This window comes from Camellia sinensis, chromosome 7, assembly GCF_055761805.1.
Source record: "Camellia sinensis isolate YWXY chromosome 7, ASM5576180v1, whole genome shotgun sequence".
Lineage (NCBI taxonomy): Eukaryota > Viridiplantae > Streptophyta > Magnoliopsida > Ericales > Theaceae > Camellia > Camellia sinensis.
This window is the reverse complement of record NC_138967.1, coordinates 74,473,637-74,494,481: the sequence shown is the minus strand read 5'-3', so window position 1 is coordinate 74,494,481 and position 20,845 is coordinate 74,473,637. Positions and strand designations below refer to the sequence as shown.

The following is a 20,845-nucleotide window of genomic DNA, read 5'->3' as shown; positions in this document are numbered from 1 at the left end:
TGACATCCTATTTTAATCAAAAGCCCCAAAAGTTAAACATAATTCCTTTATTTTCTTTAAAAATGCTCTTTTGGTCGCAAATCGGTAAAAATTTCAAAACTGATCGAGTCGAAATCTGTTTTTGTTCAAATTTAAAACATAGCTCTTTCATAACCTTACAAACTATTCCAAGTTTACACTTTCTCAATTTGGGCATCAACTCTTTATTTTTCTCAAAATTTCTCTTTTAAGCAAATAAATCACAAATTTTTCAAAAATTTTAATTAAATTATATACAACTCTAAGCTCCATATAATCAAGTAAAAGTACATAAAAGTAAAAGTACATAAAGAAGTGTAGGAAAAATTTCTATCTCAAGCCAAGAAGCTTTCAAATTTTTCGGCAACAGAAATTAAATTTTTTTGAAGCCAAATGACACCTTTTCCGCCATCTACGTTTTGATCCAAAGTACTAGGGGTCAAAAATAACTTACACTAAATCAAACCCATGAAAAACCAACATTGGAACCCTTTTTCTTTATTTTCTCACAGCAAACCTCCCAAGAACTCCCAAAAGTTGAATAAAAAATCATTTTGGTTACTTTTATAGATATTTCCTAAACAAATATCTAATTAAACAAATATCTAACTATATATATATGCCTATATATATATATCAATTAAAAATATATTTCAACATCTTTAATGACAAAAGTAAATATAATATTTTCTCACCACAAAATATATTTCGTTTAATGGTACACACCATAAATATTCACAATTCTTTTATGGTAATTAAATAATAATAATAATAAAACCACAACAATATTATATGGTTACTAACGGGTCACGATTCAATCAATTGGGTTCAAAATGAATGGAGTTTAATAATTTAAAATAAATTCCCAACTGAGATTAAAATATAAATTCAATTTGATTCAACTCGTTACAGATATATTCGATAAGGTAGTCTTAATAGACTCAATAGATATTCAGAACGACCTTGGGTCCATCACACACATTTGCACTTCATCAATTCCATTTACAGATATCATGTTGATCAGACAGAAGGAAAGCTCATTCATCTTTAATTAATCATAAGTTCGGAAAAACTTATCACAAAGGAACATTTGGAAAATAAACTATATAAAAATATCTTTACTAAGATATTACTCACAACAATTAGATTGGTTGTCACTCCTTCGTGGATCAACCTACACATTACACATAACACATATATTAAAACACAAAGCTTAATCGAATCATTCTTTTCTATTCAATTCATTTAAGTCAGTTTCTAGCTTATTAACTTATTCATGAGACTTAATTCATGCCTATGGATGCTCAAGAGTAAAAGAGAATGAAAACACAAACTCAAGACTGCTTTTCAGAATAAGCTGAATACGGGGTGATCGCTCAAGCAGTCACTTCACCGCTTGAGCGGTGAATGCATTCTTTCAGTACTTGCTCTGCAAAATCAGATACTAAAAAGTCTCAATGTAGGCTCGAGCGGACACTTGGTCACTCGAGCTATGCACAAGAAATCATTTGGTTTGCTCGAGCAGTAACTCAGTCGCTTGAACTGTTTGCAAAGTTCTGCAAAACTACCAGATGCTCAAGAAGTGCGTTCGAGTGTTAACTTCATCGCTCGAGCGATGAGGCCAAATTTTGGGTTTCAACACTTGAAGAAAAATTGTCCAAATGTAAATTCAAAGGCCAAACTGTTGCATGACTTCCTCTAAAGTATGAAAACACTAAAATAAACGTAAATACATAATCATTTGCAAATCTTATACTCAAAACTTCATGAATTTATCAAAATTGAACTCAAAATCTCATGCATGTATGAATTTCAAACCCTTTTCTTCATAATTTTCAAAACATGATCTTTAACTTATGGATTCATGAAATTTAAGCCTTCACAACTTAGAAATCATGGATGCATGTGCAATTCAACTCTCAAATTCACATAGGTAACAAAAATCACGCTCAACTTGATGAAACAGTACATAATTATGCATTCACGTAGGTCTAGCTCCATTTTTATCATCTTTAACCTAATTCCTTTCAAATTACTTAGATATAAGTTCAATTCTTTCATGAATACATTAGCTAGATGGATATTCTACATGAATTAAAGGTCAAAACCTTACCTAGAGTCTTGAATTTAACTTGTTCTATCAAAATCTTGATCTTCTCTTCTTAATTCTTCAATTCTCTAGCTTCTCTCTCTCTAAAATGTGAGCTCACTCTCTCTCTAAAAACTCCTTCAGCACAAATATGATTAGGATCTCCCCTAGTCTCCTCTCTTATGTCAAATATATGTACTAGATTAGCTCAAACACTTAATTTAACATTAGGCCAATTAATTAAGGCTTCAGACTAATTAAATAAATCTTAATTTTACTAAACTAAATTAAATTTTAATTAAACTTCTCAAAATGCTCTAAATATTATAACAAACCAATTAAGCTCGTCAATTTCGGTTTCTGAACTCATCTAGGCTTCCAATTTTTTATTCGAATAAAACTTCCTAACAGATAATTCACAAATCGAACAGATACATACAAATTAAACACAAAACATATGATTTAAAATTCAAATCTCACATAATTAAATTAATGCAATATGATATGCATGGTGTGGTTATCACAAAAATACTACATGCAGTTATATATAATGGGTCAACCATTTCAAAAAGTTGCATCTCATTCAAAATCTGATTGCATTCTTCTATACTAGGCCCTTCAGAATTCTGTAATGTTTTAATATTGTGTTTGGTTGGGGGATTTGAGAAGGGATTTGGAAATGGAAATGGAAAAGATGTGTGAAACTAGGTGAAATGTAAGTATATTTTAATCATATTTCACCTTTTTTTTTTATTTCCCTTTCCAAATCCTTTTCCAAATTCCCTAACCAAACACAGCGTAAATGTTTCATGTAGTTGTTCATCAAGATCACCATATTTGTTTTTCTTTTGACATTTATTTCAGATTTTGCCACATCCTTTGGTAAAGAAGGTGTCTCAAGAAATTCATCATTGAGATTAATGTATTTCTGATTGTGTTCCGAAATCATCGGTAGGCAATCCTTCTTTCAATGGACCCCGTGAAAATTTTTCAGCTGCTCTAATACCATCAAATAATGCTTTTAGTTCATTTGCATGTTGTCAACCAACATATTGAAATTGTTTTGCCTCTACAAATTTGAAAATTACACACATATCTATTGAATGCCATTATGTTTTTTAAATATGTTAGCATTAAAGATAGCGATACATGTATATACTCATCCCATTTTGTGGACTTCAATTTATTGTATTAGTCACTGAATCATGACCATTCCTAGTTTTAAAGATTATCTTTGGCCACACTTCATGTTTATTTTTCAGATAAGCCCATTGATTTTTCATTGTTTTTGAGAAAGGTCAACATTTTCTGTTGCTTAAAAGTTACCCTCATCCTATCCCAAGATTCTTTTTTAAGACTACCACAATTTTTACCAATTTTAGAAGCTTCTTCTAAACACAAATCTATGAAAAGTTTAGACAATTCTATATCTTTCCAATTAGCTCTAGCACTATCATCAGAAGTCATCCTACATGTAAAATGTCATTATACTTAATTAAAACAAATTTAACATATGCATATTTTTATTTTATTTTTATTTTTTTTTTTTGTAATCAATAGAAAAAAAAATTACTTATGTAACTAAAATAAGTAAAATGTAAACTCATAGATGGAATGAGAGCCTTAAAACTTGTGAAGTAGTCTCGGTATAGATTTTTACAAGAAATTCGGGGCTTGATCCGCCTCCTATTTATTTATTTATATATTTTTTTTGATGTTGTTGTTGTTGTTGACGACCATAGGCTTTTTTATTGAGAATTGAAATACAATAGTACTTCTCTATCTAAGTAAAATTGATCTATAATCATGGTTGATTAAATTTTCATAACTTGTTTTTATTTTTATATTTCATTTTTAAAAAATAAAAACTAATTTAACAAAAAAAAAACACACAAAAAAGATAAAATTTTATGAAAACAATGAGTGATAAGTAAAAAATTACATAAATTTTGCTAAACCTAAAGCACCCGATGCCTTTTTTTTAATTTTTTATTTTTTTCACTTAGCGCATTAAGTGATAAGTAAAAAAAGTAGGTCTTGTTTGACTGAAAATTTTAACCTTCTTTTAAGTGGGGCTTAATTTTTTTTAAGTGATATATACTATCTATGTAATCAAACCAGTTTAATTAAAAAATTACTTTAAAAGCTGAATTAGATTATCAAATTCCCCCATCATTACTATTTTTGCCTAATTTGCCAAACATATTGTAAATGCTTCATCTCTATGATTTTTTTTGCGTCCCAAGTTAGTTATTTTGTCTAACTTCACTTTTACTAATTACTAGCCAAACATTAATTATTAGTTCTTTCCTCTCTCTTAGTCTCTATATTTCTTTTCTTTTTCTTTTCTTTTCTTTTCTTTTCTTTTCTTTTTCTCTCTAACCAATTGGTTAGTGTAAATTTTGGAAAGTATTCATCTTATATAATATTTTTACATGCCAACTAAAATAGCTAATTATAATAAAAAATGTATTTTTTTTTTGTACTTTAACTATAAGATATGATAAGCCCCAAGGGTATTCTCATAGGAGACGCGACATCTTGGTTCGAATATTATTGATCAAGGTGGGCCTTGAAATTTGTGAGGTCTAAGGGAAACTATGAAAATGGATCCCCTCTAATATATATATTTTTTAATAAAAAAATTATTCATAAAATGACAAGTATCAACAAATTAGGACCTAGGTAAAAAAATTTATTATTCCACTAGGGAAAAATTAGGGCAAAATTAGAAAAAAATTATTCAATTAAAATTGATAAAGACCTAAGTAAAAAAATTAGGACAAAACTATTTATTCCTCTAAAATCTAATAAATAAAGAAGGTAAAAAAAAATTTGAGCAAATTTATTATTCCATTAACTGACAAAGAAAGAATGTAGAAAAAAATTAGGACAATCCACTGATTAATAAAATTTGATAGTGAGAGCGAGGACTTACTATAAGAGAGAGAGAGTGTGTGAGAGAGAGTGAGTTGCTGGAGGAGTGTATGTGTGTGTGTGAGAGAGAGAGAGAGAGAGAGAGAGTGAGTCGTCGACTCGCTCAATGCTGCTCTCTGCGTCTGCCCTGTTTTATACTTGCTTGGCATATGTTTCCTTTTTCATCACTTCGTGAGAGTGAGAGAGAGAGCGAGAGAGAGACAGAGAGAGCACTAAGTAATGTATTGTATGTATTGTTCTTTTTGGGTCCCAAACACTTTTTTTTTTTTTGTATATATTTTCATTTTAATAAATATGGGCCAAACCACGCTTATAAATAAATGAGTTAAACCATACTTATAAATAAATAAGCCCAATAAAATATTTTGGAGCCCTTTAAATTGGTACTTAAAAAAAAATAATAATAAATAAAAAATAAAAATTGGGCATATAACACTTTACTAAATTTGGAGGCCCTATTTTGAGCCAAAATTTTGGAGCCTAAGGCCGTCGGTCCTGTTATTGATGCCCTATGATTAGAATAAAGGTTGAGACCCCCTTTGGGGGTCACCCCCTTGACTCCCTTTAGTTTTGATTGGTCAACTTTTCCTCTTTTTTTTTTTTTTTTCTTCTCACCCAATCCCCAACCTCCATGTGTGTGAAGGGGTTGTGGGGGTGGGTGTTTTAAGGGGGTCTAAATCAATGCCCATATGATTAATAATCACTAGACAAAATTCAAAAATTAACAGCATTTTAAAACACCGCTGTAAGCTATAAAAACGTCATCAAAGGAGGCTAGGTGTCTCATTAAGTTAAACGGACTGCTGATTGAGAACATCAAATTGCATAGTATTAATTCAAGTTGGACGACACTTTTAATGATTGACATATAGAGACGTTTTGCTCGAAACGCCTTCTGGTTTTGCTCTTAGCCTTGGCTCAGGAATGATATCTTGGGGAACAAACAAGCAACAATCCATTGCCTTATCAAGTTCACAAGCTGAGCTGCAACAAAAACAGCTTGTCAACTTGTTTGGATGAGACGTATTTTATTAGATTTGAAGGAGATACAAGATGGGCCTAGTGTGATATTTTGCGACAAGTCTACCATTGAAATGACCAGCAGGAATCACGTTTTTCATGGAAGAACCAAGCATATTGCCATCATTTTATTTGAGACCTTGTGCTTAAGGGAGAAGTGAAGTTAGAGCTTTGTAACACAGAAGATCAAGTTGCTGATATCTTTACAAAGGCTTTTCTCATGGAAAAATTCTACAAACTAAGGAACTTGCTTGGTTGTTGTGGTTGTTTGAATTAAAGAAGAGAATGTTAGTAGATAATTCAAATTCAAATAGATGGCCCTATTTTTCCTCAGGTTGTTGCTGATTTTTCTACAGAATATTTGCTTCTAGTTCATGGTTATCTGGCAGTTCTAAATTTGAAAATAAATTCCTCAATGTTGAGGTCGTTTAGTTGTTGCTTTGTTCTCTCTTGCTGCCACTTGTCTAGTTTGGCAAGCTTATAAAAGATGGCTATACTCCATGGGGTGAAAAAATAATAATAATTCAGGTAATAAAATTGCCCTCATTCTTTCTCTTTTCCATTTCTCTGTTTTTTTTTTTTTTTTTTTTTTTTGGGGGGGGGGGGGGGGGGGGGGGGGGGTTATTGTTTTCCTGTGCAGTGCTTTTCATTATTGAGAAGTTTAGGCCAACAATAATGACTATGAAGCATTTGTATGCTTCTCTACAAATTAATATCACTTTTGCAAAATGAACCGAAATTTTCCACAATATTCACCATTATTAGAAGGCACATTCAATCTCCAATCTCCATCAAAAGAAGATTGGTGTAGAACTTGGAACTAGACATGATTTTGTTTTTCTTTTTTTCTTTTTTTTTAGGTAAATGAGTTTTGTTCAAAAACTATTCAGATGGACCGGTAACAGGCTTTCCTCTTTCTCTTAGCTTTTCCATGGTTTCCTTCATTGCTTCCTTCCTTTTCTTGCTAGCCAAAATTTTGGCTTGAAGACCACTCACACTTGGATCCTTTCTCTCTTCTGGTGGCGGTGGTGGTGGCCTCCTAGCAGCGGCACTTGCACTCTGGTTGCCAATGTTCAAGCCCAGCACTGCACCAGCCAAGCCCAATGCAATAGTACTCCTGAAACATTAACTCCATCACACACAATTTCATATGTTGTACTCACATATGACATAGTATGTTTTAAATTCTTGTTCCATTTCATTAGTTACACATGTAATATATATATATATACATTCCCATTAATTACTAATTTATCAAAGATCAAATGCAGTCACATATGATTTACTAAGCTGTAATTGTCCTCAATCAAAAACATGTTACATGGACAAAATAAAAAACATAAAAAAAACGAATACATATATAAACCTGCGGTAGACAATTGTATGCTGTAGGGGTTGATCAGAAGATGCTTGATGACAAACCCAGGCTCTGTGAAACCCTGAAGATGATGGTAAATGGGCTTTCTTCATAGAATTAGAATGAGATGATGATGATGATGTTGAGATTGAGATGGGTGGTGCTGTAGCTCCTGGTACAGGGATTAATGAATGGACCATGATTGTATATATCAGTTATGTTAAGTGGAAATGTGTTTTGAGTTCAAATGAATTTGATATTTTAAAGTCACTTTTTTCCTGTGATGCAGAAAACAAACTATGAGTATGAGTTGGAGGGAGTAGTGTGGATGGATAGTGTTGGATGTAAATTTGAGTGAAAGTTTGCCCCTCCATTGGTCAGTTTTAGATAAGGTTTCATATTTTTGTGGCCCCCTGTAGCACAAATGTCAGAATATACCAACAAACATTTTAATTGAGAAACAAGATTTACATTCCAATTCAACACTTGATGCAAGACCTATTTAATATACCAATTAAAATATAAGATATATATATATATGTAATTTAATTTTTTAATTATAATTATTGTTAATTTTATTAAAAATTACATAATATTTGTTACAAAAATGCCTAATAAGGCGTCTATGATTCCCCTCTAAAATTATTTACTTTTGATAGGAATACAAAATAAAATATGTAATGAATAAAATTTTATAAGATCTGTTAGTGGAAATCATCATACAAATTTTCTGTATGAGAAAAAAATAATAATAATAAAAAGTCATACTTGTAAAGAAAACCTGTTCAATGCGAAGAGAAACACAAATCCATAACTTTACATAAATTAATTTACAAAAACATTAATTGATAACTTATTCAAATATAGAAAACAAATATAATATTTTGGTTCATTAGAATGAACTGGAAGAAAATGATTATTCTTTCAAAATATTCAGTTTTATTTTCGGTTAACTAAAAAGATTAATTAAAAAGCGTAGCACTACCCTAACCCAAAAAGATAGATCCGTTTGGCAGCCTACTAGAATATCTCATCAAACTCTCTCTCTTTTCTTATATATGTTCTAATCATCTCAAATCCTTAGTCAATCATCTATTTTACACACTACCTGGTCTAAAAAATGGGATTTTATATCATTTTTTAATTTAAAAAAAAAATAAGTGTTGCTATTAGCACTCTATTAATTATTTTGGACCCCCATTTCTCTGGACCCCCACTTACAAATTCTAAACCCTTAAAATTTCTTTTCTCCCCCCAAATAATACCAAAATTATCCTTGTGAAAATATTCTATCCATTCAATTGAATGCACACCCCCACACCTCAAGAAGCCTCTCTTCCCAAAGCCATAACAAAATCTACGAAAGTGATTACTACTTCATCTCCACATACTTGTCCATGATCTGAGAAAATAAATGTAGGGTTTTTTTTGTTGTTGATTCAAAATTCTCTTTTTGTGGGTTCTGCGATCTCCATGAGTTTCGGTTACCTGTTCCTGAACAAATAAGAAATATTTGATTACCTATTCCCGAACAAATAAACAATGCTCGAGCATGTATTCCTGAATTTCGGTCATATGTTCAGGAGTTTAGTCCCAAAAAACTAACAAATAGATTTTATTATTTTTGTCATTTTTTTCAAAAACCTTACCCTTACAAGGCCAATCTCCTCTGAGCTAAAAACACTATCAAAATTATGAATCTCCTCTGAGCTTTTATTGTTGTACTCCAGTTGTCTCATGGAGTTGAGATTGTCGAAAAAATTTCCACTTATTGTCATTGCCGGAGAAGTGCAGGTAATCAAATGCTTGCTACTGTTATCACCGGAATATTGCCGTCAAAGGGTTTTCAAGGTTTTCAAGGTTTTGAGGGTGGGTAGGTTTTGAAGGTAGGATTTGGGGAAGATGAATAGGTGGTGATAGAGGTGGGTGTTCTCATAAACCCTAACTCACGATGTAGTAGGTGTGTGTGGGCTTAATTGTAAGATGGAGTATCCCAAAATTATTGATATGCTTTTTATTAATTTCATTTGAGGTTATTATTGTAATAAAATAAAATAAAAAAGAACTAAAAAATAGGATGTCCAAAATAATTGATGGGGTACTAATAGTATCACTCTAAAAAATATATATTGCAAAGAGAATTATTATTTACCATTATAAGAAATTAATTATTCCATTGGAAAGTGAGTCTACGGAATAATCATTCCATCTCATTTCAGTTAACTAAATAAACCATTAAAATTTTCTATTATCAATTAGTATAATCTAATTATTAGAATACTCTAGTTATAAATAAAATAAACCAAAAATATTAAGGGTAATGCACCAATAAATCCCAAACTAAGACCTTGTGAACCATTTAGTCTTGTGTTTAATCTTATGAACTGATAAGTCCCGTTGGAGATAAAATGGCATATTTGCACGTGATGTTAGAGCGTACTGTGTAGATTTTGTGGGTATTATAGGGATTGAACAATGTTAAAATTACATTTCTACCCAATAAAGCTTACAATAGGTTGTTTTTGTTTTCCCACAATTGCGATCATCATGGAAGAGGTTGATATGTAAAAACAATAGATTTGTAATGTTAATCTAGTGAAAATGGGATTCAATCATGTTGATGGATTTGGTAATGTTAACCCGTCATTCTGAGTTCCCAATTTGTTATTTGGGTCATTGAAACCCTAAAAATATGAATCGACGTTTGTTGTAATCAATTTGGTAGGCATTGACGACTGGTTCCCGCCGTGTGTAGTTCATCAATGTGTCAAAGGCGGCGTTGGATTTGTTCTACGATGGCGTCAGGTATGGTTTCGGGAACATTGCAAATGGTAATGAGTGTTTACCGCACCAAATCCGATTTCGTATCCAAAATTGGGGTAAAAAACACTACCTCGTCGAAACCTACCTTCTCAAATCAACTAAGACAGTGATCCCAACAATCTTCGAACATCTGTGCAAATGTGAGATTGTTGATCGTGCCAATGATTTCAGAAATGAAATTGGGGGAATGAACCCAGCATTGGATAGTAGTGCCCGTCGGGGTTTTTGTAGAAGATTCATGACAAAGAAACGTGAAGATATGTAGTGTGTAAGTTTTGATGCTTAATGTGGAATTTATCTTTAGGATTCACATACGGGTAATGAAAATGTTGTTGTAACGCCGTTTGCTAGTGTGTGATGATTGTTGTAATGGTTTAGGTGTTCGTATGTGCACAAAGTTGTTGTTCATGTGGTCGATGTTAGGGGGTTTGACGTACATTGGTAGTGTCCCCTGTTTAAATGTTATGCCGGATTTGGGACATGTATGATTGTCATCGTGTTAGTGTTAATGTGACAACTAACATGATAGGGATTGACAACAATGTAATGTTAATGCCATTTGTTGTGTTGGGTTTATTGTTGTGTTGTAGTGTACCATCCATTCCCTTATTTTTTGAATGTATGAATGTTGGTGGTGATATGAAATGTTAATAACATTTGTGGTAATAAAAAATGTAATGTTAACCGTATCGATGTTAATGAAGTGTAGTGTCAGTATCATTTTTTTGATTTGTTGTGTTGTAATGTATCACTCATTCTCCTGTTTTTTTGAGTGTATGGATGTTAGTAGTGATATGGAATCATTACACACAAATGAGTAAAAAAAATCACCAAAATTATAACAAGGGTAAATGTGTAAACTCTACCCATACCAAATCAAAGGAAAATATTCCTTACCAATTAAATAGGACCAAATGATTCACAAGAAAAAACACATGACTAAATGAATCATCATTCCCTAATTTGGGATTTACCGATAATTTCTCCAAATATTAAATATTTAATATAATGATGACGTTAAAGACCACTTCTACAAGAAAAATCCATTTAATACAATATATATAGAGATGGATTCCTACCAGTGACGGAGCCAAGAAAATAAATCATATGGGGCACTTCTTAATTACAACATTAAAAATATTTACAAAAATATTTCACATAAATTTTTACGATTGACTTCAAGAAAGATTAAAAAAAAAATTAGTGTGTTTAGTTTGAATTTTTTGAATTAAGTTTTTTGAAAATTAAGTTTTTTTTTATTTATTTTATTTTGTTTTGTTTTTATTTTTAGTGAATATTTTTAAAATTTTAAGCAATTTTTTTTTTACTTTTTTAGATGTATGATGTATCTAAAAAAAATAAAATATTTGTGAAAAAATATTTTAAAAAATTAATAAATACATAAAAATGTGAAAAATGTATTGATTTTTGTATTTTTTTATATTTTTGGTATTTAGTGAATTTTTTAAAAAAAAAATTCGCAAAAATTATATTTTTTAAGCATATTTATATTAGGTGTGTCTAAAAATTAAAAAAAAATTACTTAAAATATTAAAAAAATCAATAAAAACAAAAAAAAATACGAAAAACAAAAACGTAGAATCTTTTGAAAAGTGTTTTTAGAAAACTCAAACCAAACAAAGTGAATATGTTATTTGTAATTAGTGTATCATGAACAACATTAAAAAAGTCATGGATATAAAGTTTTAAAATAAATTATATAATGATAAAGTAATTTTTTTATACAAAATATGCGTAAAAATTTAATATAATAGTCATACCACGCAATCATTGACATGTGATATTACCAACCAATAATAAAGAAACACATGGAGGGTGAACCCTGCATATTAAATGTAACTTAACAATTCAATAAATTCTATATTTTCATTAAAATTAATTATGTTTGCATATCAATATTGATAGAGATCACCATTATATTGAAATTTTCATAGATAGTAATATTGTAGTCTCTTTACTTTCAATCAAAACAATCATTATTGTTCTTATAGTTTTAAAAATATCATTGGCATTTCACTCTAAATAATATTTTTATAATTTATTTTTATATAAAATATTTTTTTTATGTTTGTAAAAAAAAAAAAAAAAATCCAAAACTCAGGGGGGGCACGTGACCCCGCTGAGCCCTCGTTCCCTCCGCCCCTGATTCCTACTAGTCTAGATTGTAGATTAGAAAGCGTTGTTTGGGCATGTGAGGCTCACTATTGGTTCTATTTTGATAATATGAACTGATCATTTTATCGTACGCGTCATGTATATCATCAATAAAAAATAAAATTAATCCATTAATCGTAACTTATTCAATTTATAGTGTTTGTCACAAAAAAAAATATATATATATTTTATTTATAAAAAAAAAACACAATTGTCATCCTTTTTTTTGTGATAAACGTGATAAATAAAATATGTTATGATTATGGGACTAACTTAATTTTGTGTGTGGATGATATACACCAAGTGCTTTACAAAATAAACAATTCGAATGATTAAAACAGGATATGTGGTGAATCCTATAGGCCCAAACAACACCCTTCACTCCAAATTATAGACAGAAAAAATCCACCTTGAGATATATATATTGATGACATGCGGGACATTTTTTGATATTTTTTCAAAACCTAGTTGCTTTATTATATATATGCATAATCTCTACTTAAATTAATTTCCAATTTTACCTTTGAAACCACTTAATAGAGGAAGATGGCAACACTTCTAAACTTCCTCTTTCCTTCGTTTCTTCTTTAGCGATTTCTTTTCTATTCATCACCATGGTAGGATTGGTATGTTAAATGCTACCGCTTGTAATAACCCTGACCTCCGATTAATGATAAACCATGATTATTTATGCCTAATAGTAATTTAGAAGGAATCCGGAATTAAATTGCATATGTATCGCATTATCTTTGTGTTTTTATCTGTTTGCCATAAAATGATCTGTTCACGTTTTAGTTTCGGTTTGTGAATTGGAAGCCTTATCGGCGACCGATTCAGAAATTGATTGTTGTTTTATACTAGTAAGAATATATGTGATTTTATGGTATGTTTAATTAAAATTTGATTTGGTATGATTAAATTAGATTAAATAACGTTAAATTACATTAGTTAAGTTTAATACGAAATTGCCACTAGTGGGCCACTTCATGAAACCTTTAGAGACTTGATTCATACATTTGTTGTATCATTTTCATTCATCTTCCTAAGCTAAAACCGACTAGTGAGAGAGGGAGAGGTAGGAGATTGAATTCATCTAGAGATTTGGCTTGGAACTTAGGAGAATTGAAGAGGCTTTGCAAATTTGAGCTCCTTAAGGTAGGAGATTCTCCTTTCAATTGTGAATTTAAGATTAATTCTTGCATGGTTCATGGAAGATTAGAGATTAAAGTCAAGAATTGGTTGAAAATGTTGATTTGAGACTTAAATCATACATGCATGTTCATATCTTAGCATTTTGAAGTGTTTCAATGGTAGATCTTGCATGCAAGCCCATATTCTAGCCTTAGTCCATGAATTCATCATGATTTTGAGCTCAATCTTACATTTGGTCATGTTTTAGAGCATTGGATTTAAAATGAACACTTGCATGTTAAGCTCTTGTTTTGTTCTTGAAGTTTTATTTGAAATTGTATTTAATTGACTCACCTTTGGGCTTTGATTTTATAAATTGATCTTTGAAACATCTTATACTATGAGTTTACAAGTGTTTTCCAGAAAATGGGCCCAAGAGGTCGAGTTTTGAGGTGTTGAATACTTGGTTTGAGCTTGGGAGGCAAATCTGGAAATTCTAAAATTTGGCTTCCTCGCTCGAGCGAAGGAATGGTGGCTCGAGTGTAAATTGCACGCTCTCAGGTTTTTGGTGCACGCAGACGCACGCTCGAGCGATGAGACCTATGCTCGAGCGAGCATCGAGCGGGCATCGAGCGTAAAATTTCAACAACCAGTACTTTTGCATTTTTATAGACCGCTCGAACGAAGGAGTCTACGCTCGAGCGACCCCTCTGTTTTGACAAGCTCGCTCAAGCGAAGGGAGCTACGCTCGAGCGATACCCCTGTTTTCAGCAAGTTTTGAAAAATATTTTCCAAGGCATCTTTGCATCCTCATTCCATCCTAAGCATTCCTAGGCCATGTTTAAGACTCTATAGTGAGGATTTGAGGTTAGAAACACACTAAGAACCAACGACGTAAGTTTTGTGCAATTAGAATGTGTGTTTCAAGTGTGTGTCCTTTATATGTTATGTAGGTCACGTGCCGCGTGTCGTGTGATCAATCTGCTCCGTTTGTCTGTTTCAAGGCCAACTGTAAGTAATAATTTAGTAAAGTTATATTCAAACTGTATCTACTTTTTGTGTGATAAAACAAGATCTGTTTTCCGAAATGATATGTTTTGCACAATGAATTATTGTTCAATTTCTGATATGTATTCGTGACATCCTTAGCATCATGTGATATCTGTTAGCTGTTACCCGGTATCGAAGGTTCCTTTATGGAACTTATTTCTGTCTGCACTCTGTTACCCATACGGAAGGCCTTGTCACGGGGGCTCAGCTTCTGTTCTGTTCTGTTCTGTTGCCCGGATCTGGAGGTTCCTTTATGGAACTGGTTATTCGTAACCTCACGTGTATATGTTCTGTTCTGTTCTGTTCTGTTAATGTTAATGGATGTATCACGTAAACTTAATCATGACTTATGATTTACGTCTGTATATGATATGGACAAATGATGAATTTGATACAAATCTGAATTAAGGTTTTCCGAATCTGTACGAACTCATTCATTGAAACCCTTTACTCTATTATTATTCACTAGACTTCGCTCACAGTTTATATTATGTATGTAAGTGAGCCGACATGTGGCCAGGGCCAGAGTTGACGGCCTTCTGTTTTGTTTTTTTCAGCCAACTGTTGTGCCTCCCGAGGAGGTTCCGAACGAAGTCTAAGCCATGGGTGTTTTTGTAATCATGCTAGTCTCTGTGTATGCTCTGTACAGTCAGGTCTTGGGAAGTACACTCTGTAAATACCTTGTAAATATTGTGTATCTGGACTGGCATGTTTATGTATATATATAAATAAGTTTTGAAATGTTCTGTCCTATATACGTTATCACAGCTCATTGGACCTTGTCTATCTTGTATTATTGCTTCCGCAGCCCCTTATTATTTGTTAATCTGTTCAGAGGCCTTTGGTAATCCACGGATTACTGGCCGGTTACGGTGCTAAACCTACAGGGGCGGGTTTGGGTGGTGACAGAGTGGTATCAAAGCACGTGTTCTACCGCACACACAGGTCCGTATGAGCTTAGGATGTCCTAGTAAGAGTTAGGGGTATTCCATCTGCATGTGTGAGTGTGTGGTAATGCAACTGAATATGAAAACTGAATGTACATTTGAATCCAATGAATTGAAGGAAATGAATAAGATTATGCCTGTGTTTATTATCATTTGATGTCTGTATAGTAAGATGGAGAATGCAAGGGGAAGTGGTGAAAGTGAGTCTTCAGAGGCTCGCATGGGCCGAATGAAACAGATGTTAGTAGCATTGACTGAAGCCTGGACACAACAACAGAGACAACAACCTTTGCCCCCTCCGCCTCCACCGGCACAAGTCGAGGCAGATAATACTGACATCATCAATCTGACATAAAAATTTATGAAAATGAAACCGCCAACGTTCTATGGTGGAATTGAACCTCTGAAAGCTGAGACATGGTTGCTTGAGATGAAAAAATTGTGTGAAGTATTTCCTTGTTTTGAAACTCAGAAAGTCCTCCTAGCCACCTACACTCTGAAAGATGAAGCCCGCAGGTGGTGGTTACTGATCCGAAGTGGCAATGGAAATATGACATGGGCACAGTTTAATGCTATCTTCTACAACAAGTACTTTCCCCAATGTTTCAGGGATCAGAAAGTGTCTGAATTTCAGGAACTCAAACAGAGAAGGATGTCTGTGGTAGAATATGAAGCTAAATTCACCAAACTGGCACGGTTTGTTCCACATATGGTGGATACCGATTACAAGAAAGCACGAAAGTTTGAAGGTGGATTGGATTTAGAGGTATTTGATCGAGTAGGCATTCTGAAATTGCCTACTTATATGGAAGTGTTAGACAGATCCTTAATGGCAGAGGCCACCCTAGCCGCCATGAAACAAGGTAAAGCCCCAGCAACTACAACAACTGAGTGGAGAGGAAAAAGATCCGGGTTTGGTTTTAAAAAAGGTCGGTCCTTTGTTAGTAAGAAGCAAAACACAGGGACTTCGAACAACTCGAGTCAAAGTAGTGGGTCTATTCCAGTCTGTTCTGATTGTGGTAAGAGGCACACGGGTGTCCGGTGATTGTTTCCGGTGTGGCCAGCCAGGTCATGTAGTGAAAGATTGCCCGCTCAGGTTTGAGACTACTAGCTGTCCTGCAGCAGCGGGATCCGCTTCTGTGGCCAAAACCAATGTCAAAGCCAATACTGGGAAAGAACCTCTGAGACAAGGTCAAGTGTTTGCCTTAGTGCCCGGTGATGTACCGAACACCTATACTGTGGTGTCAGGTACACTCTCTATATGTTCTCATAATGCATGTGTACTGATAGATTCTGGTTCTACATATTCCTTTGTATCGCTTGCTTTTTCTCGAAAATTGACTAGACCATTAGAACTTATGACCTATGTGTTATCTGTGTCTACGCCGTCTGGGGATTCCATGATGTGTGCTCATGTTTATCCAGCATGTGATGTTATGATTGGCGATATGATGTTATATGTGGACTTATTACCCTTGGACATTAATCATTTTGAATGTATTTTGAGGATGGACTGGTTGACTAAATACTGTGCTACCATTGACTGTGCAAATAAAACTGTTGTGTTTAGATCACCGGGTATGCCTGAATTTACTTTTATTGGGAATGGGGTAGTTCCTCCCCCATATTTGATTTCGGCTATGAAAGCTATAAAACTCCTTAGGAAGGGATGTAGGGGTTATCTGTGTTGTATACTGACTGCACCATCTGATAGTACTACTGTAGAAACAATCCCTGTTGCTTGTGAATTTCCCGATGTGTTTTCGACTGGCTTACCTGTGGACTTAGTTGATAGAGAAATTGAATTCACTGTTGAGGTGTTTCCGGGGACGCAACCTATTTCCAAGACTCCCTATAGAATGTCTACCTCTGAATTGAAAGAATTGAAAACCCAACTTCAGGAACTGTTAGACAAGAAATTTATCCGTCCGAGTACTTCACCTTAGGGTGCTCCAGTTTTGTTTGTCAAAAAGAATGATGGATCTTTAAGATTATGTATAGACTACCGAGAACTGAACAAAGTGACTATCAAGAATAAATACCCTCTGGCCCGAATAGATGACTTGTTTAATCAACTTCAAGGTGCCCAAGTGTTTTCCAAAATTGACCTCAGGTTCGGGTATCATCAATTAAAGGTTAGAGCTGAGGACATAGAGAAAACTGCATTCCGAACTAGATATGGACATTATGAATTTTTAGTAATGTCGTTTGGGATGACCAATGCATCTGCATCTTTCATGGATCTTATGAATAGGGTGTTTAAATCATATCTGGATGACTTCATTGTTGTATTTATTGATGACATTTTGATTTATTCTAAAGACAGGGAAGAACACGAGAACCATCTGAGAACCACCTTGCAGATTTTGAGAGAAAAGAAATTGTATGCTAGATTGTCCAAGTGTGAATTCTGGCTTGACAGTGTGGCATTTTTGGGACATGTAATCAACAAGGATAGAGTTTCTATTGACCCTCAGAAAATTGAAGCTGTCGTGGATTGGCCTAGATCGACAAATGTGACAGAAGTCTGAAGTTTTCTGGGACTTGCAGGTTACTACCGGAGGTTTGTGAAAGACTTTTCCAAGCTTGCCATGCCATTGACTCAGTTAACTCAGAAAAATATGCCATTTGACTGGAATGAACAAAGAGAGGCAGCTTTCCAAGAGTTAAAAACCAGGTTAGTGACTGCACCAATCTTAACCTTGCCTAATGGTATTGATGGGTTTCAAGTGTACAATGATGCTTTCTATAAAGGCTTGGGGTGTGTACTAATGCAAAACGGAAGGGTGATTGCCTATGCTTCTAGACAACTTCGACCTCATGAAAAGAATTACCTAGCACATGATCTTGAATTAGCGGCTGTGGTGTTTGCTTTGAAAATATGGTGCCACTATTTGTATGGGGTAACTTGCGAGGTGTATACAGACCATAAAAGTTTGAAATATTTCTTTACCCAAAAGGAATTGAACATGAGACAGAGACGATGGTTAGAACTAATAAAGGATTATGATTTGCAAATCTTGTATCATCCAGGAAAGGCTAATACCGTAGCAGATGCCTTGAGTCGAAAATCCAGTGCGAATTTGTCATGTTTGCTATCCAACCGAAAAGAATTGTTGACTGATCTAGAACAAGATGGGCTATTAACTGCTATCGCCACTCAACCTACAATTCTCGACGAGATCAAACAGAAACAGTGCGAGAATGAATACTTAAAAAAGATCACGGACGAATTTGATTCAAAGCCGAGGCCAAGATTTGTGTTTGAGAATGATGTGCTGAAATTTCAGAACCGTCTTTGTGTGCCCGATTGTTATGATTTGAGGAAACGTGTTATGACCGAAGCTCACAGTAGTAAATTTGTTATGCATCTGGGAAACACGAAGATGTATCATAATTTGAAACAGAATTTTTGGTGGCCTGGAATGAAAAAGAGTATTGCCGATTTTGTGACTAGATGTCTACATTGCCAACAGGTTAAAGTTGAACATCAACGACCCGCTGGTTTGCTACAACCACTCCTAATACCAGAATGGAAATGAGAGCACATTACCATGGACTTCATTGTGGAATTGCCTCGTTCTTCTCGTGGTATGGACTCTATCTGGGTTATAGTTGATCGTTTAACTAAGTCTGCCCATTTTCTGCCTGTCAAAACCATTTATAACGCTGATAAATTGGCCAATATTTATATGACTGAAATTGTGAGATTGCATGGAGTACCAGTATCTATTGTGTATGATAGGGACTCAAAGTTTGTATCGAGATTTTGGTAGAGTTTGCAACTGACTTTGGGGACTAAATTGAGACTGAGCAGTGCCTATCACCCACAGACAGATGGCCAAACTGAACGAACGAACCAAACTCTAGAGGATATGCTCAGAATGTGTGTGTTAGACTTCCAAGGGAATTGGGAAACCTACTTGCCATTAGCTGAATTTGTGTACAACAACAGTTACCATTCAAGCATTGGAATGGCTCCTTACGAAGCTTTGTATGAAAGACAATGTCATTCTCCGGTATGTTGGGCTGAAGTAGGTGATAGACCTTTGTTGGGATCGGAACTTGTGCAAGAAACAACCGAGAAAGTGAAATTGATACAGCAGCGTCTGAAAACTGCACAGAGTCGGTAGAAGAGCTATGTCGATGTTCGAAGAAGAGAGAGGGAATATGAATTGGGAACCACGTATTCATAAAGGTGACCCTGATGATGGGTCAAACTCAGTTTGGTGTTAAGGGAAAATTGACGCTAAGATATGTTGGACCTTATGAAGTCCTCGAAAAGATCAATCCGGTATCATATCGGGTAGTCTTACCTCCAGTAATGGAACATATGCATAACGTCTTTCATGTATCGATGCTATGAGAATATTTGAGGGATACACTCCACGTCATCGAACCGACACATGTGCTTTTGAAAGATGACTACACTTATGAGGAAAGACCTATCCAAATTGTGAATCGCCGGATCAAAAAATTGAGAAATAAAGAAATACTGTTGGTAAAAGTTGATTGGCAAAACCATGGAGGAACCTATGCAACTTGGGAAACCGAGGAAGACATGGAGAAGAGATATGCGGATTTGTTCCCCTTGGACCCAATGTTGATTCCGAATGAAGGTAATTCGAATTTAGAAGACCAAACTTTTTTAAGGGAAGAAGACTGTAATAACCCCGACCTCTGATTAATGATAAACCATGATTATTTATGCCTAATAGTAATTTAGAAGGAATCCGGAATTAAATTGCATATGTATCGCATTAGCTTTGTGTTTCTATCTGTTTGTCATAAAATGATCTGTTCATGTTTTAGTTTCGGTTTGCGAATTGGAAGTCTTATCGGCGACCGATTTAGAAATTGATTAGTGTTTTATACTAGTAAGAATATATGTGATTTTATGGTATGTTTAATTAAAATTTGATTTGGTATGATTAAATTATATTAAATAACGTTAAATTACATTAGTTAAGTTTATTACGAAATTGCCACTAGTGAGCCACTTCATGAAACCTTTAGAGACTTGATTCATACATTTGTTGCATCATTTTCATTCATCTTCCTAAGCCAAAATCGACTAGAGAGAGAGACAGAGAGAGGTAGGAGATTGAATTCACCTAGAGATTTGGCTTGGAACTTAGGAGAATTGAAGAGGCTTTGCAAATTTGAGCTCCTTAAGGTAGGAGATTCTCCTTTCAATTGTGAATTTAAGATTAATTCTTGCATGGTTCATGGAAGATTAGAGATTAAAGTCAAGAATTGGTTGAAAATGTTGATTTGAGACTTAAATCATGCATGCAT

General features: G+C 33.9%; 1 protein-coding gene across 1 annotated transcript; it reads right to left on the bottom strand.

Annotated features, from left to right (window-relative positions):
• Positions 1-6,793: 6,793 nt before the first annotated feature.
• On the bottom strand, positions 6,794-7,748 carry LOC114301462 (uncharacterized). The gene is made up of 2 exons (XM_028246412.2): positions 7,431-7,748; positions 6,794-7,181 (listed from the first exon to the last, which is right to left on the bottom strand). Exons 1-2 carry the CDS (start codon positions 7,619-7,621, stop codon positions 6,947-6,949), a joined length of 426 nt encoding a protein of 141 aa, XP_028102213.2. The 5' UTR covers positions 7,622-7,748; the 3' UTR covers positions 6,794-6,946.
• Positions 7,749-20,845: the final 13,097 nt, after the last annotated feature.

Excerpts from the sequence above, each read along its gene's own strand:
- LOC114301462 (XM_028246412.2), bottom strand. The coding sequence starts at position 7,621 with ATGGTCCATTCATTAATCCCTGTACCAGGAGCTACAGCACCACCCATC. Across the intron at positions 7,182-7,430 it reads CATACAATTGTCTACCGCAG|GAGTACTATTGCATTGGGCT; the intron begins GTTTATATATGT and ends TTAATGTTTCAG.